This window comes from Ambystoma mexicanum, chromosome 9, assembly GCF_040938575.1.
Source record: "Ambystoma mexicanum isolate Mex_15411 chromosome 9, UKY_AmexF1_1, whole genome shotgun sequence".
Classification (NCBI taxonomy): Eukaryota; Metazoa; Chordata; class Amphibia; order Caudata; family Ambystomatidae; genus Ambystoma; species Ambystoma mexicanum.
The window spans coordinates 727,836,153-727,859,329 of NC_090931.1; the positions used below are offsets into that span (position 1 = coordinate 727,836,153).

The following is a 23,177-nucleotide window of genomic DNA, read 5'->3' on the forward strand; positions in this document are numbered from 1 at the left end:
GGATATTGTCTTGTGTCTTGGACACAGAGTAATTATAATTAATGTTACTGGATGGGATTCTTCATCTGGTAGATCTCCTGGCTGTGTCCGCGAATCCACTAAGATACTCGGCGTGGAAGATGCTACAATGAAAGACATTTCCATCATGTTGCCAAGATACTCAACATCTTGGTCTTCTAAGTCATGACTGAACAGGTCAATGTTAGCTTCAGGTACATGATGTGTCTGACTCGTAGCACTATTGTGCACCATTACCTGGACACTGTGTTCTTTGGGCAGCTATTATAGGCGGTGCCAAACCATTAAGAGTACCCCACTCCACTGCCACTGCTTTCACTGCAATTAGGTACTCCACTCACATATAAATGCGGACATAAAGCCTATAACGTGCGTTGACCATCGTTCTTTCCTATGGAGATCATAGTACCTTCGGGTGTAATCTGAGATTCCCCACAAATTACATCATCCAGCAATTTCGAACTGAGACATCCAGGTTCATGTGTCAGGTCGACCAACTCTCTTGCAGCCATACTCTTACTGGAGTCAGGCGCGGGTAATACTTTAGGAAAGTATTCTCTCAATTGCTTATATGATATGCGCTGAGCCTTGGAGTGTGTGATATCCTTTGGAATACATATTCGCCGGCCAAGCAAAAGCTAATGAGGACTTAAATCCACTTGTGGATTACCCATTTTGTGATTTCTAATTGACAAGGGTGGCGTTTTAACAAGGCACAAAGATTCCTTTACTTCTACTCAACACTTTACTAATGAAGGCAGTGGTATTTAGTTTCCCTTACCTAGCTACTCTCGCCTATTCCCAGACTCCCTTTGGGGTAAACCAACAGTAGACCATGGAAGCTCCAAGATGTCAGTAGTTTGCAAGTGGGACAAAGTCTGTTTAATAGAATATAATAAAATGTAATGCCAATCTCTCCCACTACAGGGGTACCTCGCAAAACTCCCAGTACCACACTGGCACCACCTACCACGTATTTAGAGTGCACCTGTGATAACCAACTAAGGGCTAGAATGTTTCTCTCGTCCACTTTCACTCTCACTCTCTCTTCTCAAGGAGTTGAAACTCTCGATACTTGTTAGAATGATGGAGAAGGAAGGGAACTAAAGAACTAAGTGGTGATCAATCAGGACTCACTTTTTGATCATATTATTCCTCACTGTTGTACGTTGTACGTTACTTCATATTTGTCACAGTTAATTACACGTTTAGTTTTACTTGCATAACTGTTATATTAAGGTACTAAGGTGTAAAGGTGTATATAAATGCACTCGCCTCTCGATTCAAGCAGCGTGCAAGCATAAACAGGCTTTTAGCTCTCCAGCCGTAATGCTCTCATGCTCTCATGGAAAGTACATTTAACAGTACGCATCCAGTACACGCCGTAAATTATCTTACAGTACACAGCTCAGATAGTTGTCTTCAGGCAAACTACAGAAATGATTGCCTTCCCGCGCTCCTACGTTCCAAGCAGCATAAGCAGCTTAACAGCAACTTGGGAAGCGACTTGTCTGAAGAACGTGCGCTGAAGCGCGCAACTGCTCCTTTTTGTGGTCTTCTGGGAAGGTGGCAGAGCTTCACCTAAAAAAATTGAGATAATAGGTATATTATCTCTCAAACTACTGTATATATATATATATATATATATCAATAAACACAACATTTAGGACCAGCAGAATGTCCAAAGGCTTGAATGCCGTACCAGGCTAAGTAAATCAAAGACTTCTGAAGTTTCAATACATTGCTCCTGGGTCCTTGCAGCGTAACAGCATCTTGGGAAGCGACTTGTTGTTTTTTGATGTATTTATTTTTGCAGGAGAAGTTAGAGCATAAAGTGGGGAGGGAAATGAGGGAAGAGGAACCACACACTAATATGGAGGTGCAGGTGGACAGGGGAAGATGTTGCAAGTGTGTTACTTCTAAGGTAGAGGGCAGTGTTTCTCATGTTCCTTGATTACAGCTTCAAAAGCACTTTGAAATTGCTTCCCCCTGCAGAGTGGTGCATTGCAGCATTACAGAGGACTGTTGTCTTTGAAAGATATGGATCAACAGCCTCTTTTATTTTTTGCAAGGTAGCTGGTGGGATTTTGTGTCCCCCAGAAGTAGGCTTTGTGATTACAGCATTGGTTGAGGAAGATGAGGCTGAGGAAGACATCCTACTACTTGCTAAGAAAGGAACCACCTTTCTGAGAGCATTGTGGTGGTTGGATTTGGTGTGGCGGCACATGGATGTGGTCCCGTAGGAGTACTGTCCAGTTAGTCCACCACACTCAGTGCATTTCACTTTGGTAGTTTTAGCCTTTTGGTACATTCCCAACAGTGATAAAGAACTGCCACACCCATGATTCTTTTCTGGGTGCTAGAGGTGGGCACTTCCTCCACCACAACTTTGTGGTCCTCTTCATTGTCTTTGGAAGAACTGGCCTTTTTTTGTTGTGTAGGTCCTCCAGCTGGTGGTGGTAGTGGCTCTTGAGCAGGAGGGATGGTAATAGCTGATTCAATTTTTAAGATAAATAGCAGTTTTGCTAATATTCTTCCAAGTATGTGCTTTGTACTAGATTGTTAATGGATAATGAGTAAGAATAGGTGTAGGAGCTGTGCAAGGGTAAATTTAGAGCTTGAAAGTTCCTAGATCAGTAGAAAATGCGGTTCCAAACTGTCCTCGAAGCACGGACCTGATCAAAAAAGTGCAGAGGCGTTCGCGGACACATCATGCGAGTGCATGGTCACGTGGCACTGTCCAGAAGGTTTGCAATGACGTCAGAGGTTCGTAGACGTCGATGGACGTAAAAACAGTGGAAAGAGTTGCAAATAGTGTATAGAAGTGTTGAAAATGTTGGTAGAAGGTGGGACATGGCAGAGTTTTAAGGTTAAACTTTGTAAATTGGACAAACATTTTGTTATATTGGGGTAAGTATGATATTATTACGTTGTAGGGCAATAGCATGCAGTGGTAAAAACACATGAAATTCACTGAAAAAACAGACGTTATGGTTAAGTTGCACTAATAAAAACATATGAAATTCGATAAAACAACTTTAACGGGATGTTATGGTTACAAGTAAATCCGAAAAACCTCTGAAGTTCGCTAGTTATGGTAAGCTAAGCAATCATAAGTTGCATAACCACTGTGCACTGTTAAGAGTAGCACCCAGAACATCAAAGACAACATCACAAATCTCACTCTGGAACATTTTCCAAAGCTCTTAAATGGCTAGCCTTTTCTGCAGCTTGTTTCCCTTATATGTGGCATGCAAATATGTCATCATATGCTGCAACACATCTTTTGACAACAAACCCTACTGAGGCCACGACATGATTGTCTTATTAGTCATGCCTCAAACCCATTTTGAATTATATTTCATTATTTTCACTTTATATTACGGTAATGTCCTACATCCCTCATGATGACAGATCGATTTTGATCGTCAATACTTACTCGTTGTTTTGTTTGATTCTTTATTTGATAAAAATATACCACGCCGATCATTTTGCACAGGCAAAATCAATCTCTGTTTATAATCCCAATAACTTTTTTATTTTTAAAATCTATGCAATGATATTTTGTTCTCTCCTTCATTTATCCTTCCTATCAATTATTATATTGTTCTTTTATTATAAGTATTCTAAGTGTCTCTTCTATATTTAAACATTACTTTCCTTTGATTTTTCCCTTCCTAATTGACGTCAATCTCTTGGTCCACATTTTTCACCAATCCCTTTACATTTTTTTCACATCATATTCATCAGTCTAAACACAATAAAATATTTTTGTTAACAGGTTTATAACCCCACACATGTACACTGTTTTAAAATGTTACTGCGTATGCCTTCCTTTTCTATCTTAGTAAATGTACACCCTTCTCTGTTTTACTCCATTCTGGAGTTTGATACGCACTCTTCTGCGGGCGTTGCCTCAGGAATCCTTAATACTCTTTAATTTACTGCACACTCTTCTGTCCCCTTGGAACAAGGAATCGAGGTATCTATTTCTCTTTCATAATTTCCCCCAAAAATCCTGTTACTTTTTACACTTATTATTTACAACACAATCTCTCCCCCTATTTTTGCAACTTTCATTCTCCGACTTACATCTGTGACTCAATTCGAGTGTTCCGGCATAGACTCTCCCTCAACCGACCAGTTCGCCATCTATCCACGTGGCACCTGAACAGGAATTTCTCAATGTGGGACCTGCCGCCAAATCTTCTTCACACAAGGTTCTGCTCACCGATCTACACAGGAATCTCTACTGTCTTCTAGCTAATGGCGGGAGTAGTCAAGAGTCCAGGGGTCTGGATCTGGCCTAGATCGACTAGACCGTAACCATTCACACCACTACCAAAAGGTGCTCTAGCACCTTGAAGCGTTGTTTGTGCGAGTTCGAATTATATAATAATGATCTCAGATCAAATAATTAAACAGACTCAAAGAATATGACAAATTGCTACTTTATTATTAATTGAATAAAGCAGGGTCAACTGACAGACATCCGGTTGATGTATGCACACTCACAAGCAAACTTGATAGCATGGGGGTCCTATACCCCAATATGCGTCACCTATGACATCATTCTATGTGGCAAAATACAAAACCTATCAAGGGAAGGGATTGTTGAAGGGAACATAACTACTTATAGAACATATAATGATTAGTGCATCAATTTGCTACCACTTATCTGTAGGGCACATCTTGAACTACTTCTAAATATGTATACTACTGATTATAGTGGACATAACAACAGTGCATTGGCTTCTGCAACATTGTGTGTTAGGTTGTCCCCCAACCCCACCAATTGGTTGGCATACTATTCCAGCCTTGGACTTTTGGCTCCTTAGCAGCACGTACGTGAATCGAAACCTAGGTGTGTGTAACCCATCAGACTACTCCCCATTTTCCCAATTAGTCCATCATCTCATCATTTGGCAATCAGCCAAAGTCTTCCGTTTGCAGTTGGGCCTTGTGTCTTCTCACTGTCCTGGAACGCACAAGGCAGTGGGAGCACACCACTATCTTAGCTTAAGGCTTTAATAAGTAGCCTTTGTCACACGTGAAGAGACCAAACATTTATTATTTCAGCCTTTTATTTACTGCAATTTGATTAGATTATGCAGGGTGCTGTTGCTTCTCTTGGCTTCTAGACACTTGCTCACTCTCATATGAACTGTGTACACTTTTAATAAACCAGCAGTTTGGCTCTCACAGATTTTTTCATCTTCTTCCATCTACATATAATGCCCACATTCAGAGTTTATCCATGTGCTCCCTTTGTGCTTATCCTTTGAAAATAACATCATTAACTCGGGGCCAACCTTGACTCATCATCAGCTCTGCACACAAAACTGTTTTCCTGTGTCTCCTGATCCTACAGCCGCAGCCTGTCTCTGAAGTAGCTTGGTTAAGTACAAAGTGATCCATCGTCCATTTTCCTACTATGGCCGTATCTGCCACATTATATATTCCTTTATAGCAAGCGTTTATATTTTTTCTTTCTACCTTGCATTACTGTGTATTTAAAGTTATTGATCAGTAAGTTACTTCATCTTTAGATCCAGGATTACTTTAGCTTTAGGTACATGTTACTCTTAGTGTTCAGCTACATCGTTACTTCTAAACATTTTCATATCGTTTCAGCATAGGTTCATATATCCTCTTCATGACATCACTTTGTCTTCATCATATTTCACTTTAACGTCCATCCATAGTATTCAGTGATGCATGCATTCTGACATCTTGGCATGCAACACCCTTCCACGTAGCATTTTTCCATGCAACATCCTTCCACAATTTCATTGCGAGGGTACACACTTTATAGATATCTGAGTGCATAACGTCTCTCATACACTCGATGCGGTATAGTAACGATGCCTGGGTTCCCATTTATAGCTTTTTTCCAACTGTTCCATTATGACAGTGGTGACGGGGTTGTAATCGGCAAGAGAACGCCTACCTACTCCTGTACAATATTGTCAATCAATATTAAGCCTATCAGGAAAACACTATCTTGCAATCTAAGGCATAAATCACACTCTGTCTTCAGCATGGCAGCTAGTAAAAATCCTCTCTGGTTCTAAATCCTGTGGCAACCCTGAGAGAGGTAAACCTCTGCTGCAGAAGTGGAGGTTTAGCCCTGGCTTGTAGGGCTTGATTAAAAAGCATGTTACAGTGATGTCAATACATTTCACCATGTAATGTGTTGGATAGTGAAGAAATTACTTAGTCAATCTGCCATCCCTCTGTTCTTCCAAGCTACAATGTATGTTTCAGCAAAGTGTAACGCAGGGTGTGGGTGGAAGGTACACTAAAAAGTGGGGTTCAGCAGCATTCCCCAAGACAACTCCCTGCACTCCACCATATACCGGATACAGCAGGGCAGGCAGTAAAATAGGTAAATAGTCCAGGAAAAAGGGAGCACTCCTGCCGCTCCGTCTCCCTGCCTGTGCAAGTACAGAGCCCCAGACGGAAGCCTGTGTGTCCCAGTATGGAATACACCTCCCTTTCCTGCATTTTAGCAACTACACAGTGGATGCCCCTGCATTTTAGGGGATATGGGCTATATTTTACATGCAATTTGTTGTATTTGTAAACTGTGTATTTATGTATTTATTTTATTTAATGTGTGTGGCTATTTAAGCCTTTTGCATTTATATAATCATATTATATATAGCATAACAACATCATCATTTAAAAAAGGTTACACATAAAATCAACACAATTAAAATCCACATCCGACGATTCAGTAATAAATACTTAAGTAGATTACATTATTTATGATAAAAGCCACCTATCAAGTTGGTATACTAAGATCCATGGGTGACTTGAGTCTACCCCCATGCTTATTCTGAACTATTAACCCTGCTTATTTGCATTTTAGGAGCATCCACCAATGACCTGTTTTGTATACACTCCCATACATGCATTGCTGCTGCAGTAATCACAAGTGACAATGCAGCCACCATCATAGGCAGAAACGTGGCAGTTACAAAACGATCAGGCTATGTGCAGAAACACTTGTAGCCCTTAGAATAAAGTTAAGTTGAATTCTCACATGCCATCAGAATGTGCCTGCTAGTTTCTATAGATTTGGTGCACAGGCTTCATAATCTTTTTTCCTGAGGGATATTCCGACCAGGCCCCAGTGTGTTCTAATTAAGCAATAGAACCCTCGCGTCGGGGGCATTACCGTCCCAGGTAATGCCCCGGGGCCCATAGGTAAGGATCCGAGCGAAGCGAAAGGACCCGAGCGAAGCGAGGGCCTTACCGAAGGCCCCGGGGCATTACCTGGGACGGTAATGCCCCCAACGCGAGGGTTCTATTGCTATTAGTACCCCGGCCTGCAAAAATTGCATGACCGGGGCACTAAAAGCTTTTTTTTTTTTGTCCCGAAACGCTGTGGCATTTCGGCGCTGTGGCGTTTCGGGAGAAAAAAAAAGAAAAAGAAAATGCCCACCGCCATGGAAAGGGAAAACGGAGTCCGTTTTCCCTTGCCATGGCAGCCATCAAGAGCGGATGCGCTGGGAACACAAGTGTTCCCAGCGCGTCCGCTCCCAAAAAAGGATACAAAGAAGGTAAGTGGGGTTGGGAGGGCGGGAGTGGGACAGGAAAAATATTTTTTTTTTTAAAAAAAGTACCTGTGTCCCTGGCGGGGGACGAGGGAAGCCTCCAGCCGTGTGGAGGCGCGGAGCGGGGATGGCCCCGCTCCGAGTCTCCACACGGCTGGAGGCTTCCCTTGTCCCCCGCTGGGGACGTAGGACCAAGAAGGTAAATTGGGGGGTGGGTGGGAGGGAGGGAAGGGATTTAAAAAAAAAAAAAAAAAAACACTTACTCGGGGCAAAGGCAGCCTCTCAGCCGTGGGGAGGCTCGGAGCGGGGATGGCCCCGCTTCGATCCTCCTCATTGGCTGAGGGGCTGCCACGCCCCCCGCCGGGGACTAAGGCCATGGAATCCCGAGGGAGGGATTCCCGGCCGGGTAGGGACCTGGCGAGAGCCAATCAGAATGCTTGTTGCATTCTGCTTCGCTCTCGCCCGGTTACTAATACTGGTAAGAAATTTAATTTCAGGTACATGATGAAGCGTCTTGATGTATGAGAACATAACTTAGTCAGGTAACTGCACAGCTTTTGGTATTCAAAAGTGTGTTTAGCATACTCCTCATAACTCTGCTTATTCTCAAGTGTACCAATGGATCTCACATGGTCCGATTCGTGTGAGTTCAACTTGAGTTTACATACATGAAAGCTGATATCTTCTGTACCAATCAAAGGCAGTCCAATATTCTCCACATACTCTTGTACATAGTCCTCCAATTCAAGATGGGCTATGTTGTCCATTCGGTATTGTACATACTAAATATGTCAGGTGTAACCTTTGAGGGACTGGATTGGCTTAATTTTATAAGCAGCTTACTACGATATAATTTCCTAATAGTACACATGGTAGTAGTGCCTAGTTCCATTCTCAAAGAAGCAACAGTTACCACACTCATGGGTAAGCCCAAAAGAGAACTAAGCATTTTTCGTTCGAATGTATCTTGCCAACCCACATGATTGTCAGGAACATTTTCTAATCCATATAAAATACATGGTACAATTGCTTAAGTATAATCTTCCAAAACACTGTAGGATAACCTCTAGCGTTCAAAAGGCCAATTTATTTTACATAAAACTGTAATTTATTGCTTGATTGCTCATACAATTTTGATTGATTTGATTACATTTAACAAAGTGAGCGCAGTTGCATGCAGTTGACCGCAGGAGGTCATGTAAAACATGTCTGCTTTAGGCGTTCCACGTGTGCAGAGCCGTCTGCAGTAGCCAGGTGGAAACAGACAAGTTTGATGTAACATGTGCCCACTGGACGGTATCTGCGTGGTGTAAAATTTGTAAAATAAATTTACATTTTAAATGCATTATACTCTAGCTTTTTTGTAAGAAATTGCGTCATCTACTTTTCCTGTGTTAATATAAACTTGCAGCAATCCCTCTACTGATTCTCCACCTATTCTCTTAATAAATCCCGACAATACCAGCCATCATCACATAGCCTTTACTTTAACGTATACCAAGGTAAATATATGTTATTACCTGCACCCATGTTATATCCTTAATGTACCAGCTAAACATAGTATTGGGTCTGCCTTTACTCTGTATGTGCATGACCTTGGTCTTAGCGTAATTTATTTTCAAAAGATTCTCATCCTCAAACAGGGCAAGATTGTTAATGGCTCTTTGTAGCCCAAGAGGGGTGTGGTCTAAAAAACCCATGTTGTCTGCATAAGTAGTCCATGGTACGTCCACCCGTCTAATACATGGAGTAAAAGTCTGTGACATACGTATTTTCTCCCCCATGTCGGCCATGTAGAGATTGAACAACAGGTGCTCATGAACGCAACCCTGCTTTAGGTTTCTATCGGTAGGTATGGGAGAGGAAACATCCCCATCTTGCGAGAACCGCACAGGAACAGTTGTGTCAGTCTATAGGGCCTTGATGAAGTGCAACAAATATTTGTGAATGCCTCAACTTTCTAGTTTTGACCACACAATATTACGGTTGACACAATTAAATGGTGTTGAGTAATCGACAAAGCAGATGAGCAGGTCGCCGTCAGTCCCCCTCAGAATATCCGCTGCTAACAAGTGTAAAGCCCACATGGCCTGTATGGTAGAATAGCCGTTCCTAATTCCCAACTGTTGGGGTTTTATCAGATGCTGGTCATTAGCCTATGTGTTCAGTAGTTGCACCAGGACAGTTGCAAAAACTTTGCTGCTGGTGTCTAGCATGGCAAATAATCTATCATTGTTGGGGTCTATGTGGGAGCCATGTTGGTGGATCGGGATCAATTTTGAGTTAAGCCAGTTCAGATGGAGCACTCCTGTTGTACATATTTTGGTGTATATTTTGTGCAATACTCTAGCCCAAAATTGAGGATTGGATTTCAATACTACATTGGCCTGGCCCATCAGGGCCAGGGCGCCTGAAAGATTTTAGGCTTGCTAAAATGTCACTAATTTCTATGTTCAAAACAGGGCCGCCCATGTAAACAATTGATGGTTTACATTTCTCAATAGTTTGATCATCCCAATAAAGGCCATTTACCTGCACCCTCCATGCTTCTTCTGCTATGGCACACATTTCTTTGGGGGCCGTTGCAGTCAATTAAGTCCAATATAAGTGGCAGAATTTCCGTAAGAATTTCCGTAAGTCGCTTGCGCAAATCAGCCCATAGACCATTTTCCAATTGGCTGATTCGAAGCTGGCTTTATGGCCACGTAACCAGTTCTTGCATTTAGAGAAAATAAACCCAATCTTAATCATTTCTCTTAATGACCCTAATCTTCTTGCACATCGTGCGCTTTTGAATATTAACCAAATTATCGAATATTCTCCCCACCATGTAAAGCCAAGGCTTAGTTAATGCACACAATTCCACAAGTCACCATTACAGCGTTTAAGTACTTCTTCCGGTTAGCAGGCTATATGCACTTTATACTCAATGGCCCTTTTTAGGTTTGCCTCAGACCACACAATTATGTTACCCTGGACATTAACTGAAACCTTGATCAGTTCAACATATTGAAGGCAAATGAACAGTGGTTTTCACCATTGTATGGTCGCTAACTGGAGTGAATGCAATTTCATACTTCAATACTTTACAGTGGACCAATTCTGTAAGAAATATACTGTCCAAGCTTGAGTTGCTATGGCCATTAGTCCACGTAACCACCTCCAGCAGAGTTTCATTTTTGATTGGTAACAATGGTATGAGGTTACATTCCAGTAGTTCTTCTGACCACCCCCATCCCTTCTGTATCACTATTCTGGCATGCTCGGATAACAGCCACTGTTGAGCATCTATTTTGACCTCACTTGCCAAATTGATACAGTGTGCATTAAAATCGCAAGCTATGATTATAGTCCCCTTAGGGTTCTTTAGCTTCGATGTTAACAGCATCTCTTTCAACCATTTTAGCAATGAAGTAGTATATGTTCTATTAGGGGGAATCAAATAAATTTAGTATTAATGTACTTCTATTCCAGTCACTGAAGTTCTTGATTTCCAAAGCCAAACCATTATTGAAATGTGAGGCAGTCCTATACAATGCTCTCTCATAGCATTGTCTAATGCCTATACAACGGCCACCCCTAGGTCTCCCCTTCAAAGCTGTGATCGATGGTTGGAAACGTTTTTGATAACCATCTATTGAGAACGTCAACGTCAGACAAGTTTCTTGTAACATAAATAAGTTGGTTATGGTGAGCGCTGAATAACCTATTGGGTTTGTGGTGAATGATCTAAAGCCTCTTGTGTTCCAGAATAGGACAAGGCCCTGTTGAGGATAGGCCAATAGTCAACACCAAGGTTCTTCAGCAGTGGGAGCCTGACATTTGTTGGACAGAATATTCTTAGTCAATTTGGGTTGTTGGCCTTTGTAACCCTGCCTCCTATTTGTAAACTGTTGCCCCTCTACCTTCCTCTGTGCCTCTGTAACTCGCATCCTCTAAGAACTGCCTGACTTACATGTCATGTTTCAATGTGCAGGCTCATTAAACAATTGCATATGCAGTGTTCAGTGCTTAGAAGCAGGGGGAATCCATCATGAAGCTATAGAAAATCTACTTAAGAACTTCATGTTATTATGTATCTAATGGCTTTTGATAAGCAGCATTCCTTTACTGAATATGCGTTGCGTTCTTTCATAATTAATACAAACATGAGAACATGTATAGCTATGTTACTGCTAAGTAGAAAACTCACTACATCTTACATTTGTTTTCTCCTAGGAAGTTCTGCACAACTGTCAGCTGCACAGGATATCGTTTTGTGCTGATGATAAAACAGACAAGAGGATATTTACTTTCATTTGCAAGGATTCAGAGTCGAATAAGCATTTATGTTACGTGTTTGACAGTGAAAAATGTGTAAGTACACCAGATGTTTTGGGGTGTTTTTGTATCTTACATGAAAGAGTTTAGTTTGGCTCTTTTTTCATTCTAATTACTGCAGATCAGATGGATTCTGCAGATGTTTCCCTTCACTAATGAGTTCAGTCTGACAAAAGATGGTATATAAAGATGTCGCCTCCAGCCTTTTTCCAATGTTTACATTCAAACAATTGCTATTAAAGCATCAGTAGTACAATTTGTATTGATTAAAAAACAAAGGATTACGAAATCGTAAAGTGTGACAAGCACTGTCGTACTAAGACAACATTTACAATAAACGGGTTTCTTGATAACTTTTCTGTTGGGAAAAGACTTGGTTATATAGTATGTTTGAAAGCCTAAGTCAGCTAGGAATTCCAATGGACCTCATTATGACGTTGGTGTTATCTCAGCAGATACCACCAAACAGATTTACCGTTACCACTGCTTAGCCCAGCGAAAGTACCACCAGATTACAAGTGGCAGTTTAACTGTGTTAGTCCCCGTTTATGGAGCCGATGGGCCTCCCTGGGGATTTTGGCGGAATTACAGCCAGAGGTAATTCTGCCAAAATGGCTGTTTCTGGTGATAAGGTGGCAGAAGTACCTCCAGCATTTTGATGGGGGTTTTTCCTCCATCTTACCGCCAAGCCCATATGTGGCATTAATGTAGTGGTAACTCTGTAATCACTGCAGTACCACAGTTTTTGGCCAGACCACCAAACTCATATTAGTGATGAAGAAAAGACTCACAGAACATCAAAGGTTATTAGGCTTCAATATGAGTTCAGCCATATTGTAAAAAGATAGAGGTTATTCTGTTGCCGAAAACCTTTAATGTGGTAATGGAATTACTGCCATATTTACCGCACCACCAAATTCAGAGTTTGACCTTGAAGCAGAGGATTTACCTCCAGCATTATGCAGGAGGTACATCCTCCACTGAAATTCCCAAAATCAGTCGATTTAGCACACAGTATTACTGCTCACTGTAAATCTGCCATATTTGCATATCTTGCACAGCGTGTTAAAAGCATATGTTCAGAAGACCAAGTTATATGTTAGAATGTGTTCTTATCGCATCAATCTGCCGTCACTATTTGGACCCTAAAATTGAATGAGAATCTACATTGTTGGTTTTCTATCAATGCACATCTTGCATAAATATCGATCACACAGTTTATACCACAACCCTGACACTTTAGCTGGTATAGTGTAGAGCCATTATGGGGTACACATAATGTCCTCTGTTCTGGGCTAGTCACAATTCGTGTGCATAATGCAGCAGTGTCTTTCCCTGATTGTCATATCTTTGTGTTCCAATACAATTGGATAATTGCTCATTTTGTGCCTATCTCAAGAGGCTCTGCTTTTTAGTACAAGCTAAATCAACTATAATAGCTGATTTCCAAGTATTTAAATGCTGTCAAGATATATTCCTAAATAATAGTCTACATTTCATTGTACAGCTACAAGTATGCTTATTGTAGTGCCAAAGTATCACACCACGTGCATGTCTTTCAAGCACTTGTTCTTCTTCATGGTGTACACTCAAAACCATTAATGCGTATTAAACAGAATCACGGCAATTACGGTGTTACTATATTTTTATCACAAAATTCAAGAAAACCATCAAAAATAATTTGAAAAACAGAGAAAGATGAAAAACAAAAAAAAAAATAATAGGGTTACATTTGATGCCAAATATTATGTAAGATAATTATTCTACAATACTTGTTAGCATATTATCAATCTGTCAAAAGTGCAGTTCATTTCACTCGTGCAATGCTTTTATCCCTGATATTGTGGTGAGCCAGGGCCACCTGATACTTCAACAATACATGGGTTTGACAGAACTGATCATTACGCAAAGGTACTCCTTCTATATGTAATACCTCACCCCTGTGTTGTTACCTTGTCGCTTCTCCACCTTTTGATGTTGAGTAAAAACGTTGTCGAACTTTACTTGATACGTAAAAAAAAAGAAAAAAAACTTGCTACTGTAATTCAAAGATAGGCTGACCACAGATGAGTTGCTGGAACAATAGACAGTGCTCCACTAGCCCCAAACCTCCTCTAAATCCCACCTACAGCAGAGAAACCGCACCTTTCCCTTGTACCCAGGCTCTCAGCCTTCTCAGCAAAACCTTCTCCAAGATGTTTGCATTTTAGTCCATTAGGGAAAACGGATGGTAACATACAGGGTCAGTTCTAGTACCTTTCTTAAAGAAAGATACTATGGTGGCAGTATGCCACATATCAGGCATCATCTCTTCATATATTATGATTTAGAAACTTGGCATAGAAAAAGGGGCCCATAGGGAGATATTAGATCTGAACAAAAGAGTGAGATAATATCAGGTTCCAGGGCTTTGTTATCTCTTCATATCATAAATGCACTTTCTACTTCCCACAGGTTAATTGGGTCAATATCCCCAAACACCCCTTCCTGTATTCCTTAACTGATAAAGTCAGCATAAGCCTTGGAAAAGTGACCTGCCCAAGCCTCTCTGGTCACATTAGCTTCCTAATGCATGACACATGTGTTCTTCCAAGGACTACATATGAATAACACGGTTTTTGCAATGTTGGGCTTGCATACTCCTGGTGCTGGTGGAGTATCTGATCCATGGCCATTTGGAAGTTGGCTGGTGATCTGTGAAGGCCATAGCAGAAGACAGTGAATTTAAAGATGCCATCATGGGATGAGTATTCTGTCTTCTCCTGATCTTCGGGGTCAAGGAGAATCTGCCTGTACATTTTTGTCCAATGCAGGGTAGAGATGTATGGTCCTGGTCTGTTTCGTTTACTCATTTCACTGATATGGACAAGAGGTGTGCTTTGAAACCTGGAGAGTTGTGTTAAACTTATTGAAGCTGACTCAGTACCTGCATGAAACTATGGCCTGCTGAGCAATGTGATGAGTGAGGGCAGGTTGCTCTACAAAGCCATGATGGCTCGAAGCACCAACATCTTCTATTCCTCTGAGTATAATGCCTGGCACCAGGCTTTCTACCAGCCAATATGGCTGGATTTGGATGGACTTCCTCAGTGGAGGTTTGATGCTGTGCACAAATCCTGTCGCCCTTTCAGGCTTTTCCACAAACACATCTCTGAAGTGATAGAGATAGTCCCATAGGTTATATGCCTGGTGGGTCTTCTACTTTTCTGGGATCATCTTTTGCAAAATGAATTTCAGATATGCTGTGGTGTCTTCTAAATTCTATCCGGCTTTTAATCAGTTATTGCGATACACATAGAAGGTCTTTTGCTGATCCACAATGTACTTCAGGTCACTCATCACTCCATGATCCGATAGGGTCCATGCCACTTTGCCGGGAGCTTGTTCTCAGAAATGTGGATATGTAGAATGCCTTTATCTCCAAATTGAATTTTTTTAAAAAAAAAATACCCATTTCTGCTTGTCTGGACTTTGTTGGTCATGTTGACAGCCCAGGTTCCCCATCAAATCCATGTGCTCTTTGGTTGCTTAGATGAACTGAGATATGCTCTGTCCTGTTTCCTCCTGCTTTGCCAAGCCTTCTTTATGCAGGTTCAGTGCCTCTGTGGACTCTTGCTCGTAAAATATTTCAAAGAGGGAGAGCCCAATGGACAATTGCGACACATTCTTCCCAGAAAACAAGACCAACATTCTTCAAGGTCTGAGTGAACCTTTCAACTAAGCATTCTTGTTTAATGATATAGATTGTGGTGTCTCTAAATACAACAGATAATTAAGCTCTGTCATTGATTTGAAAATGAATGTTGGCCCTTGATCCATGGAGATCTCTCTTGGAAAGCCAACCCGTGAAGAATAGGCAACTGGATGTTTAATAATCTGTTGTTGTGTTTCTCAGCAGCACACTTTCCGGGTGTCAGAGCAGATAGTCCAGGGTCGGAATACATTTGTTCCCTCTGTGAAAGGTCTTGAGGGTTCAATAATATTTATAGTTATCCTACAAAAAGGTACCTTTGTAATTGATGGAAGTTATAATGTTAAATACCCTATGTCTGCTCTGCGAGTTTTCTGGCAAGTAGCACAACCCTCATAAAACCTTTCTACGTGTTGGTATATCCCAAGCTAGTAAAATGATTTAATAACATTGTGTTTGGCCTTGTCTATGCCCTGGTGACCTTCTGGCAGATATGAATGTGCTGACTCAAGAACGGTTTGTATAGAAGAGGGTGCTACCAGAAATGTCATTAGGGCTGGCCATTCACTTTAATGTTATTCTCAGCATGGTATTGCATGCTCTTTTATTCTGCAAAATACTATTTCAGCTTAAACCAGCCCTCCTCTACTGAATTTGTTTGGTGAAAAGTAGACCAGAGGGATGGCCCATTTCTCGGAGTTGTGGCAGATTCAGTGCTCAAATGAAGGACATCAGCTACTTCTATTTTCAGGCTTGCATCTGATTTTAGATTGCACACCCCAAGCACATTCTCTCACGTCTGCCTATCGGGTCATTCTAACATGTCCATCAGGTGTACTTTGCGAAGCCTATGTTATGCCATAGGATACCTGCACTGTCATATTAACACCTCAAGTCTATGATTGAAAAGCAACATTCTAACTACCCACTGAGGAAGTGAACCCATTGTTCACTTCTTGAGTCCGGACAGTTATGCCATATTCAACATTTAAGCATACTAAGCTTAACATCTTCTATGTGCCTCCTTGGGTAACACATGTTTATCCTGTACAAGACAACAACTAATGACCTTGTGAGTTCTTTACAAGTGAGCATAACGTTCCTCAAAGCCCTCAATCCCTTTAGCTGTGAGGATGGTGGGGATGGTCGAACCTCCTGGTCAAGCCCCAATGATCTTATTTATGGCACCATAATGTCATAAAGGCGAGCAGGATCAACATGATGCTGACATAGACTGATATATTTAATACAGGTGTCTTAGGACTGTGTACAGATGTAGGCCAAACTGAAGGCATCCAAAGTAAAGTCTTAACACTATTGTGATGGTTTCTTCTTCGGATCAACATTACAGCACTTTAGCTTCTTGCATGGATGAATGTTCAGCAGTCACTCAGCATCCTATAGTTTTAAGTGCCATTTGCCACAGATGGCACAGAAAATCCTTGTGTCCTCATTGTGAATTTGGCAGTAAATGGTAAAAAGTGGCAGTAATGGGATTACCACCACTTTTACCACATTGCTGTATAAGGAGGTGGCAGTAATTCTGCCAGCTAAATTAGTCCCGGCACTAATTCCATTGACTGAATTACCACCAATAGTGAACACAATATTTCTGCTATATTACAAGTCAAAATACTGCAGAAAATGGTTGGTAATTCCACCGTAAACACAGTGCAGCTACCTCCACTTGAGAGTAACTGCTCACACTCTCTCATCTCTTCTCGTCTACTATTACTGCCACTCCTTCCACCAATGTTCCGTCCTTAAAATGTTTCACTTCTCCTACTACTCTCCAACACCCTTTGAAATAACACTCCTCCCACTCAACTTAACTACTTCCCTTGTCTATTACTACCTGCCTTCACCCTACTACTCCTCTCCCCGAATGATGACATTCCTCCTTGCACTACTACACTTCTCCGACCACTACTACACTCCTCCCACTACTACATCTGCCTGTGCACTGCTGCTCTACACACTACTCTACACTCCTCATCCACAACTGCACCCCACCACCCACTACTATACTCTTCTTCCCATTACTACATTCCTGTACCCAATTCTACACTCCTCCCTCAAAACTACACAACCACCCTTCTTTCACCCAATATCAGTCACTTCCCTTTCAACCTTTGTTACCCTTTTTTGCTCATACGCCACACAAAAAGCACACTAAAACTATATAACCTCTTACACTCCGAAACCAATACCTCACCTGCTCCAACAATCTCTTCTACAAGCCACCTCTTCTTCCTCCTGCTGGTCTCTTGGTCATACTTCAGCTCACCCAGAACACTCACACTTCCTGGTTCACCCTTATATCTGCCTCCCTCATTTCGGATTGGTCACTTTTCTATATCCGATTTTAACTGCGTTTCCCTCCCGTGATGTGTGTATTCAAGGAAAAGCTTTGAAAATGGTTCTAAACCCTTCCCACTATCTTCACACAGTCACTCTGTGTAATGTCCATGGCATTGTGCCAGGGTGAATGCAGCCGTTTAAGTCCCTAGTTTCGTGAACCGAGGTGCCATGTTCATGGGATAAGAGGCTTTGTTCATTTTTTAGTCTCTCGTGGTGTAAGTGTTCAGTTCTTATGCGTGGGTTCCGACTAGTGCGTCAGCACCATGCTGTCTCTCTGACTGGAATCCCGGCATGTAACTTTCTCTGGTGGCTTCCTATCTCTCTCTCTCTCTCTCTCTCTTGCTCGTCAGTCAATGTGGCACTTGCTTATCCCATTGCATCATTCTATAGGCTCTGGAGGGTTTCAATTTCTTGGGTTAGTGGTGTCTGCCCTTTTGGTTCTTTTGAACAGCTTCTAGTCAGAAAATGCAAGGAAACAATGGCAAGCAATTTGGTACAGAGTCATGGCTGGAGATAAGAGTCTGCAAATACACATACTGGAAAGAGGGGGGCAGGACTTTTGGCCCTCTCATCTGCCACCATCCACTTCAGGGGTAGGACTGCCACTGGATGGCTCTCTGCTACGCTTCCACCCATGGATGAGAGAGGTTCCTTTCCTCTCGTGACAAGGACTGGTTATGGGCCTTGACACACACCACCACCATTTCTCCTAAATTCTCCTCTTCTTCTCCCTCTCCCTGTGAGCTGTCTTGCAAGTTCTCTGATCTGGGACCTGCTGACAAGGCAGCAGCATGGCCTGACCTGGTGGGTCGCTCTGCGCGCAATGGTACAGGATGAAGGACTAGGAGTGGTTTCAGCGTTTTCATCTGAGCACTGGATGGCTGCCTAAGCTGCTCTGTCGGTCAGGACAGGAGCAATCTCCTCTGTACCTCCTCCATATTATGGAGACCTGTTGATGGCTGGGCCTGTGGATGGATTGTGGGTGAATTGGTGATGGAAGTGGCCCCAGCCTGACTTTCGTCATTGCTGCATGGATTGTCCGCTGGGCATTGCAGGGGCTGCAACCCTGATGGTGGGTGCATAGAGATGCTGCTGAGTCCACATCTGTGGTGGTCACTATGAGATACTTTGCTCCCTTTGTACTACTGGGGTACCCTGACCCTTCTGAGAGGTGCTTCCTTTCCGAGTAATTCGACTGGGAGATGGCTGGATAGATAACAATCCCCTGTGGGTCCTTGCTCTGGCCCATCCTTCCGAGGACCTTGCATGGTTTGGACCCAGGATTTCAGACCCTTGTAAGAGTGGCCAGTATTGTGGCCTTAGGTGTCTGGAGCGGCAACCTCCCTACCCCTCCTTGTTTGCAATGTGACTGTTGGCAATTGTTGGTTGAGGATGGCTTGGACTCTTCGCGAAGCACTCCTGTTGAGGCAGTACATCAAAGTGCTCCATCACTCACGACACCATGACCACCGTAAGGCATGCAAGCACAGCCTCCAGAGTCCACTCCAAGATGCCTGTCTCAAGCTCGGGGTAAGCTGGTGAATGATGCTGGCTGTCATTCTGACCCACCCTCAATATCAGATATAATGCAAGCCATACATGATTCCGCATCATCTATGGAATGCAAGATTGATATGCTAGGCAATGATGTCGGTCTCCTCTATCAAGATTTATACACAGTCCATGCCTGCAGCACAGAAGTGGAAGCAAGAATGTCCAAGGCAGTGGATGCTATTAAATCCATCAAGAATCATCTATCGGATTCCCTGCATAGGGCCAAACATCCTGGAGGAATTGGTGGAGGATCTGCAAGGTAGGCCTATATGTAACAACATCTGAGTGGTCGGGCTGCCGGAGAGGGCGGAAGGCCCATCGTTGGAACTGTTTCTGGAAGGGTGTTTTAAGAGCCTGGTGGGCCCTACTAGACTGTTTGGGCTTATGTACATCAAACGGGCACATAGAATACCATCTAGAACCCCCACCACCTGGAGCTCCACCCAGGGTGATCATGGCCAGGATCCTTCGTTTTCAGGATAGACTCCATTCTGCAAGCAGCTAGATGGAAAAATATTTTAGAGCTAAAAGGCGCTAAGGTAGCAATTTGTTCAGATTTCACCCCCTGAGTTGCAGAGGGCTAGACAGTCATTTTACTTTGTGCCATAGATATGTAATGCGCACTATATTTTCCTGCGAATCTTAAAAAATATCATGATGCTCGAGCCACTTTTTAACTGATCCAGGGCAGGCCTGGGATTGGATTGAATTAAAGTATGGGAAGGGCGCGGAACATAATGGCCCCAAGAAGCAACCCACCAATGCCAAAGATACAGTGGAAATCGTACTACCAATGGGTTGGCAAATGGATGAAGATTTGCTGTCGGGCTCCTGGCCACCCATGTGAGAGTGCCTACTCTGGTGGAGAGGTAAATGATCCTGCATTGATCCAAATGCAGTAGGTTTGATTTGCATGCAGGCCCGCTGAGGTTTTGTCATGTTGACTGATACAGGGACACATGGCAGTGTTGTGGAGGAATGTACTGTTCACCTTTGCTCCTCGGCCTCCGCTATTAGTTTGTAAAGTTGTAGTTCATGTTCAGGTGACAGCTGGATGTATGGCGTGGGGGTAAGTTGGGGCATAACGGTGTGGTTATGCACAATCAGATGGAGGATATGATTTTTCTTCAAGGCGCAGAACTGATACATTGAATGGGTCAAGTTTCAATGGTCTGTGTGACGGGATCAAAAGGGGTGCGGTACTGCAATTACTCAACAGAAACACACCAACTTAACTGGGGGACAATGCAGGTTCTTTAAACCAATTATGGATAGCTATGGCATGCTGGATTTGCATGTGGTTAATGTGAGGTCATGATCTGAATTCGCAAACATACCCCCTTTGAGGTCACATCTTTTACATGAGAGATCAGGGGGAGAAACGTGTGCTAGCTTGTATGTGTGCAGTACACCTTTGTCTCACACCATGCCACCAAACCACAATGCTTTCCAGATTTCTTTTGGTTTCTCCTAGATTCAACATTCAAGATCTGGGTGACAACTGGCAGAGAGAGAGCATCCCTCTGCTGCCAGATGCTAGCTGCATGGAAAGAAAAGAGACCTGTACCCAACCAATGTAGAACAATCCTTCAGCTTCCCAGGCTGCCAGTGGTCAGACATTTGAAGCAGAGAACCACCAAAATGAGAGAAAGGTAGCCGGGGAGGTACAGAACACATACCGAACTGTGAGGCAGACAGCGCAATTCTCCCCAGCATCAATAATCAACACCCTTGCGCAGTGATCAGACCCCTAGACCCTAACCCAAGGGGTGCAAACCCCTGTACAGACTACACTTACCTTAGGAGTGCCAAGAGAAAAGCTCCCCAACATGAACTGAGACATTGCACTACCTGGGCCGTCATCAGTATTCTATATTGGACCCACGTGGAGAAAAGAGGTTAATCTGATATTTATTAGCGTTGCTGCTTGTAACACCTCCATGCTGGGAAAGCAGGGTCAGATTGGTCAGAGCAAGTGATCCAAAGGCAGAAGGAGGTGGAGATTAAAGAGAGCAACAGGAAACTGTAGGTTTCTGCATCTTCGGGTGAGGTCAGAAGAGGAGGAGGTGGCAGACCAAGAGGCCAGCAGATTGTGGAGGCAATTTCTGGAGCAGATGAGTTATTACTTAGTGAGCGCAAGTAGTACTGCATTGCGAGTGGGCGTGAGAGGGCAACAAATGTGGCTAGGAGAGAAAATGTAAGGAGTGTCTGTGAAGTGCTTGTGTGAGTGAAATGAGGTTGTCTACATCGGATTTGGGGTGTAGTTGTAATTATAGTGTTGACAGAAGAGTTGTAGCATGTGGGAGTTGTAGTGTGGAGGGAGCAGATGAAGTGTGGTGGAAGGAGTTGAAGTGTATAGGTGTGAGTTGTAATGTGCAGGGAAGATATTTAGGATGAAGGGAGGAGGTGTATGGAGGAGGGAGTAAAATTGCCACGGAGAAAGAAGGAACATCAAAGGGTGACAGCAATGCTTAAGAAACGAGGGAGAGATAGGAGTAGGACATGGGCAGAACACACAGAGTTTGGGTAGTAAAGTAGAGTGGAGTTGGAGGGAGGAGAGTAGCGAGAGAAGGAAATCAGGGAGGGAGAGGAGTACATGGATGTGAAGGAAGGTGATAGAATTGGAAAGAGTGCCTATACGGCACACTTCAATGCCCCCTTAGAATACTAACCCCTGGTTAGAGTAGGGAGATTCTTACAAGTCCCTGAGGGAGTCTAGATAGGGAAGGTGGCCTGCCTTTAGTTATTCACCTCCAGCATTAGGGAGACGCAAGTAGTATATACTAAACTGGGGTGTAAGGACATGTGGGTTAGGGAGGAGGTGTTTTTATAGAAGAGAGAGAGGGATGGCCATAGGTCCCATCAAGAATATAAAAAAAAAACATTGAACTGTCGCAGACATTGGAGTATGCTTTAAGCTATCTATGACACCATACTTTTACAAGATATTTGCTTTGCAGGATAGGCTGTCACAGTAAGAAACACTTCTCAGGATAGGTTAGGAAGATAATAATTAAGGTTAGAACCACATACGGTACTAGGCACCTGAACGAAAACTTTCCTTTCTGGTGACACACACTATACACTCTTTGCGTTTGAATAATTCCTATTGTTTGTAGTTATTTCCCCTAGAAAGGGAAGGCATTTATCCAACCCACACATAAGGGGAGCTCTTTAATACTCAGTAATACTGTCCAACCTGTTTTAATCACCAAAAGCTGTGTCACATGTATCTTTTCTCAGCCAACCACATGAACCTTCTGTAATTTCAAACAATGCAGCTCACAATACAGATATCACATTATGCACAGGCTGTTCAGTTGTTTGCATTTATTATAATTCCCTTTAATAAGAAATACGTATGCATGTCTGTAAAATGGCCTTACAGTAATGTTGTAAAGAATGAAGCGTGAGCATGATTTAATCTATCCCATGTTTCATTCCAAAATTCAATAGAATAGTTATCAGCAAAGATTGCAATTCAGAAAACTGCACACATTACATTTCGACTGATCTCAGGCCCCAATTACAGGCACGAGACAAATTGTAAATGGAGCTAGGCAAACGTTTAATTTACTTTGGTTTGTCTTAAATGATTGAAAACATAGGGTTGTTAAAAGAGCAAATGCTCACCATAAGAAAAACAATATGGTGCAAGATGACATTGTTCA

At 42.6% G+C, this 23,177-nt stretch overlaps 1 protein-coding gene across 12 annotated transcripts in view; it reads left to right on the forward strand.

Moving 5' to 3' along the window:
- GULP1 (GULP PTB domain containing engulfment adaptor 1) overlaps nt 1–23,177 on the forward strand; it is a 2,063,281-nt gene that overhangs the window by 1,731,115 nt on the left and 308,989 nt on the right. For all 12 annotated transcript variants that reach the window (XM_069615617.1, XM_069615618.1, XM_069615616.1 and 9 more), the window contains one exon: nt 11,799–11,936. In XM_069615617.1, the coding sequence (XP_069471718.1) occupies nt 11,799–11,936 (138 nt within the window). The remainder of the gene's footprint in view (nt 1–11,798; nt 11,937–23,177) is intronic.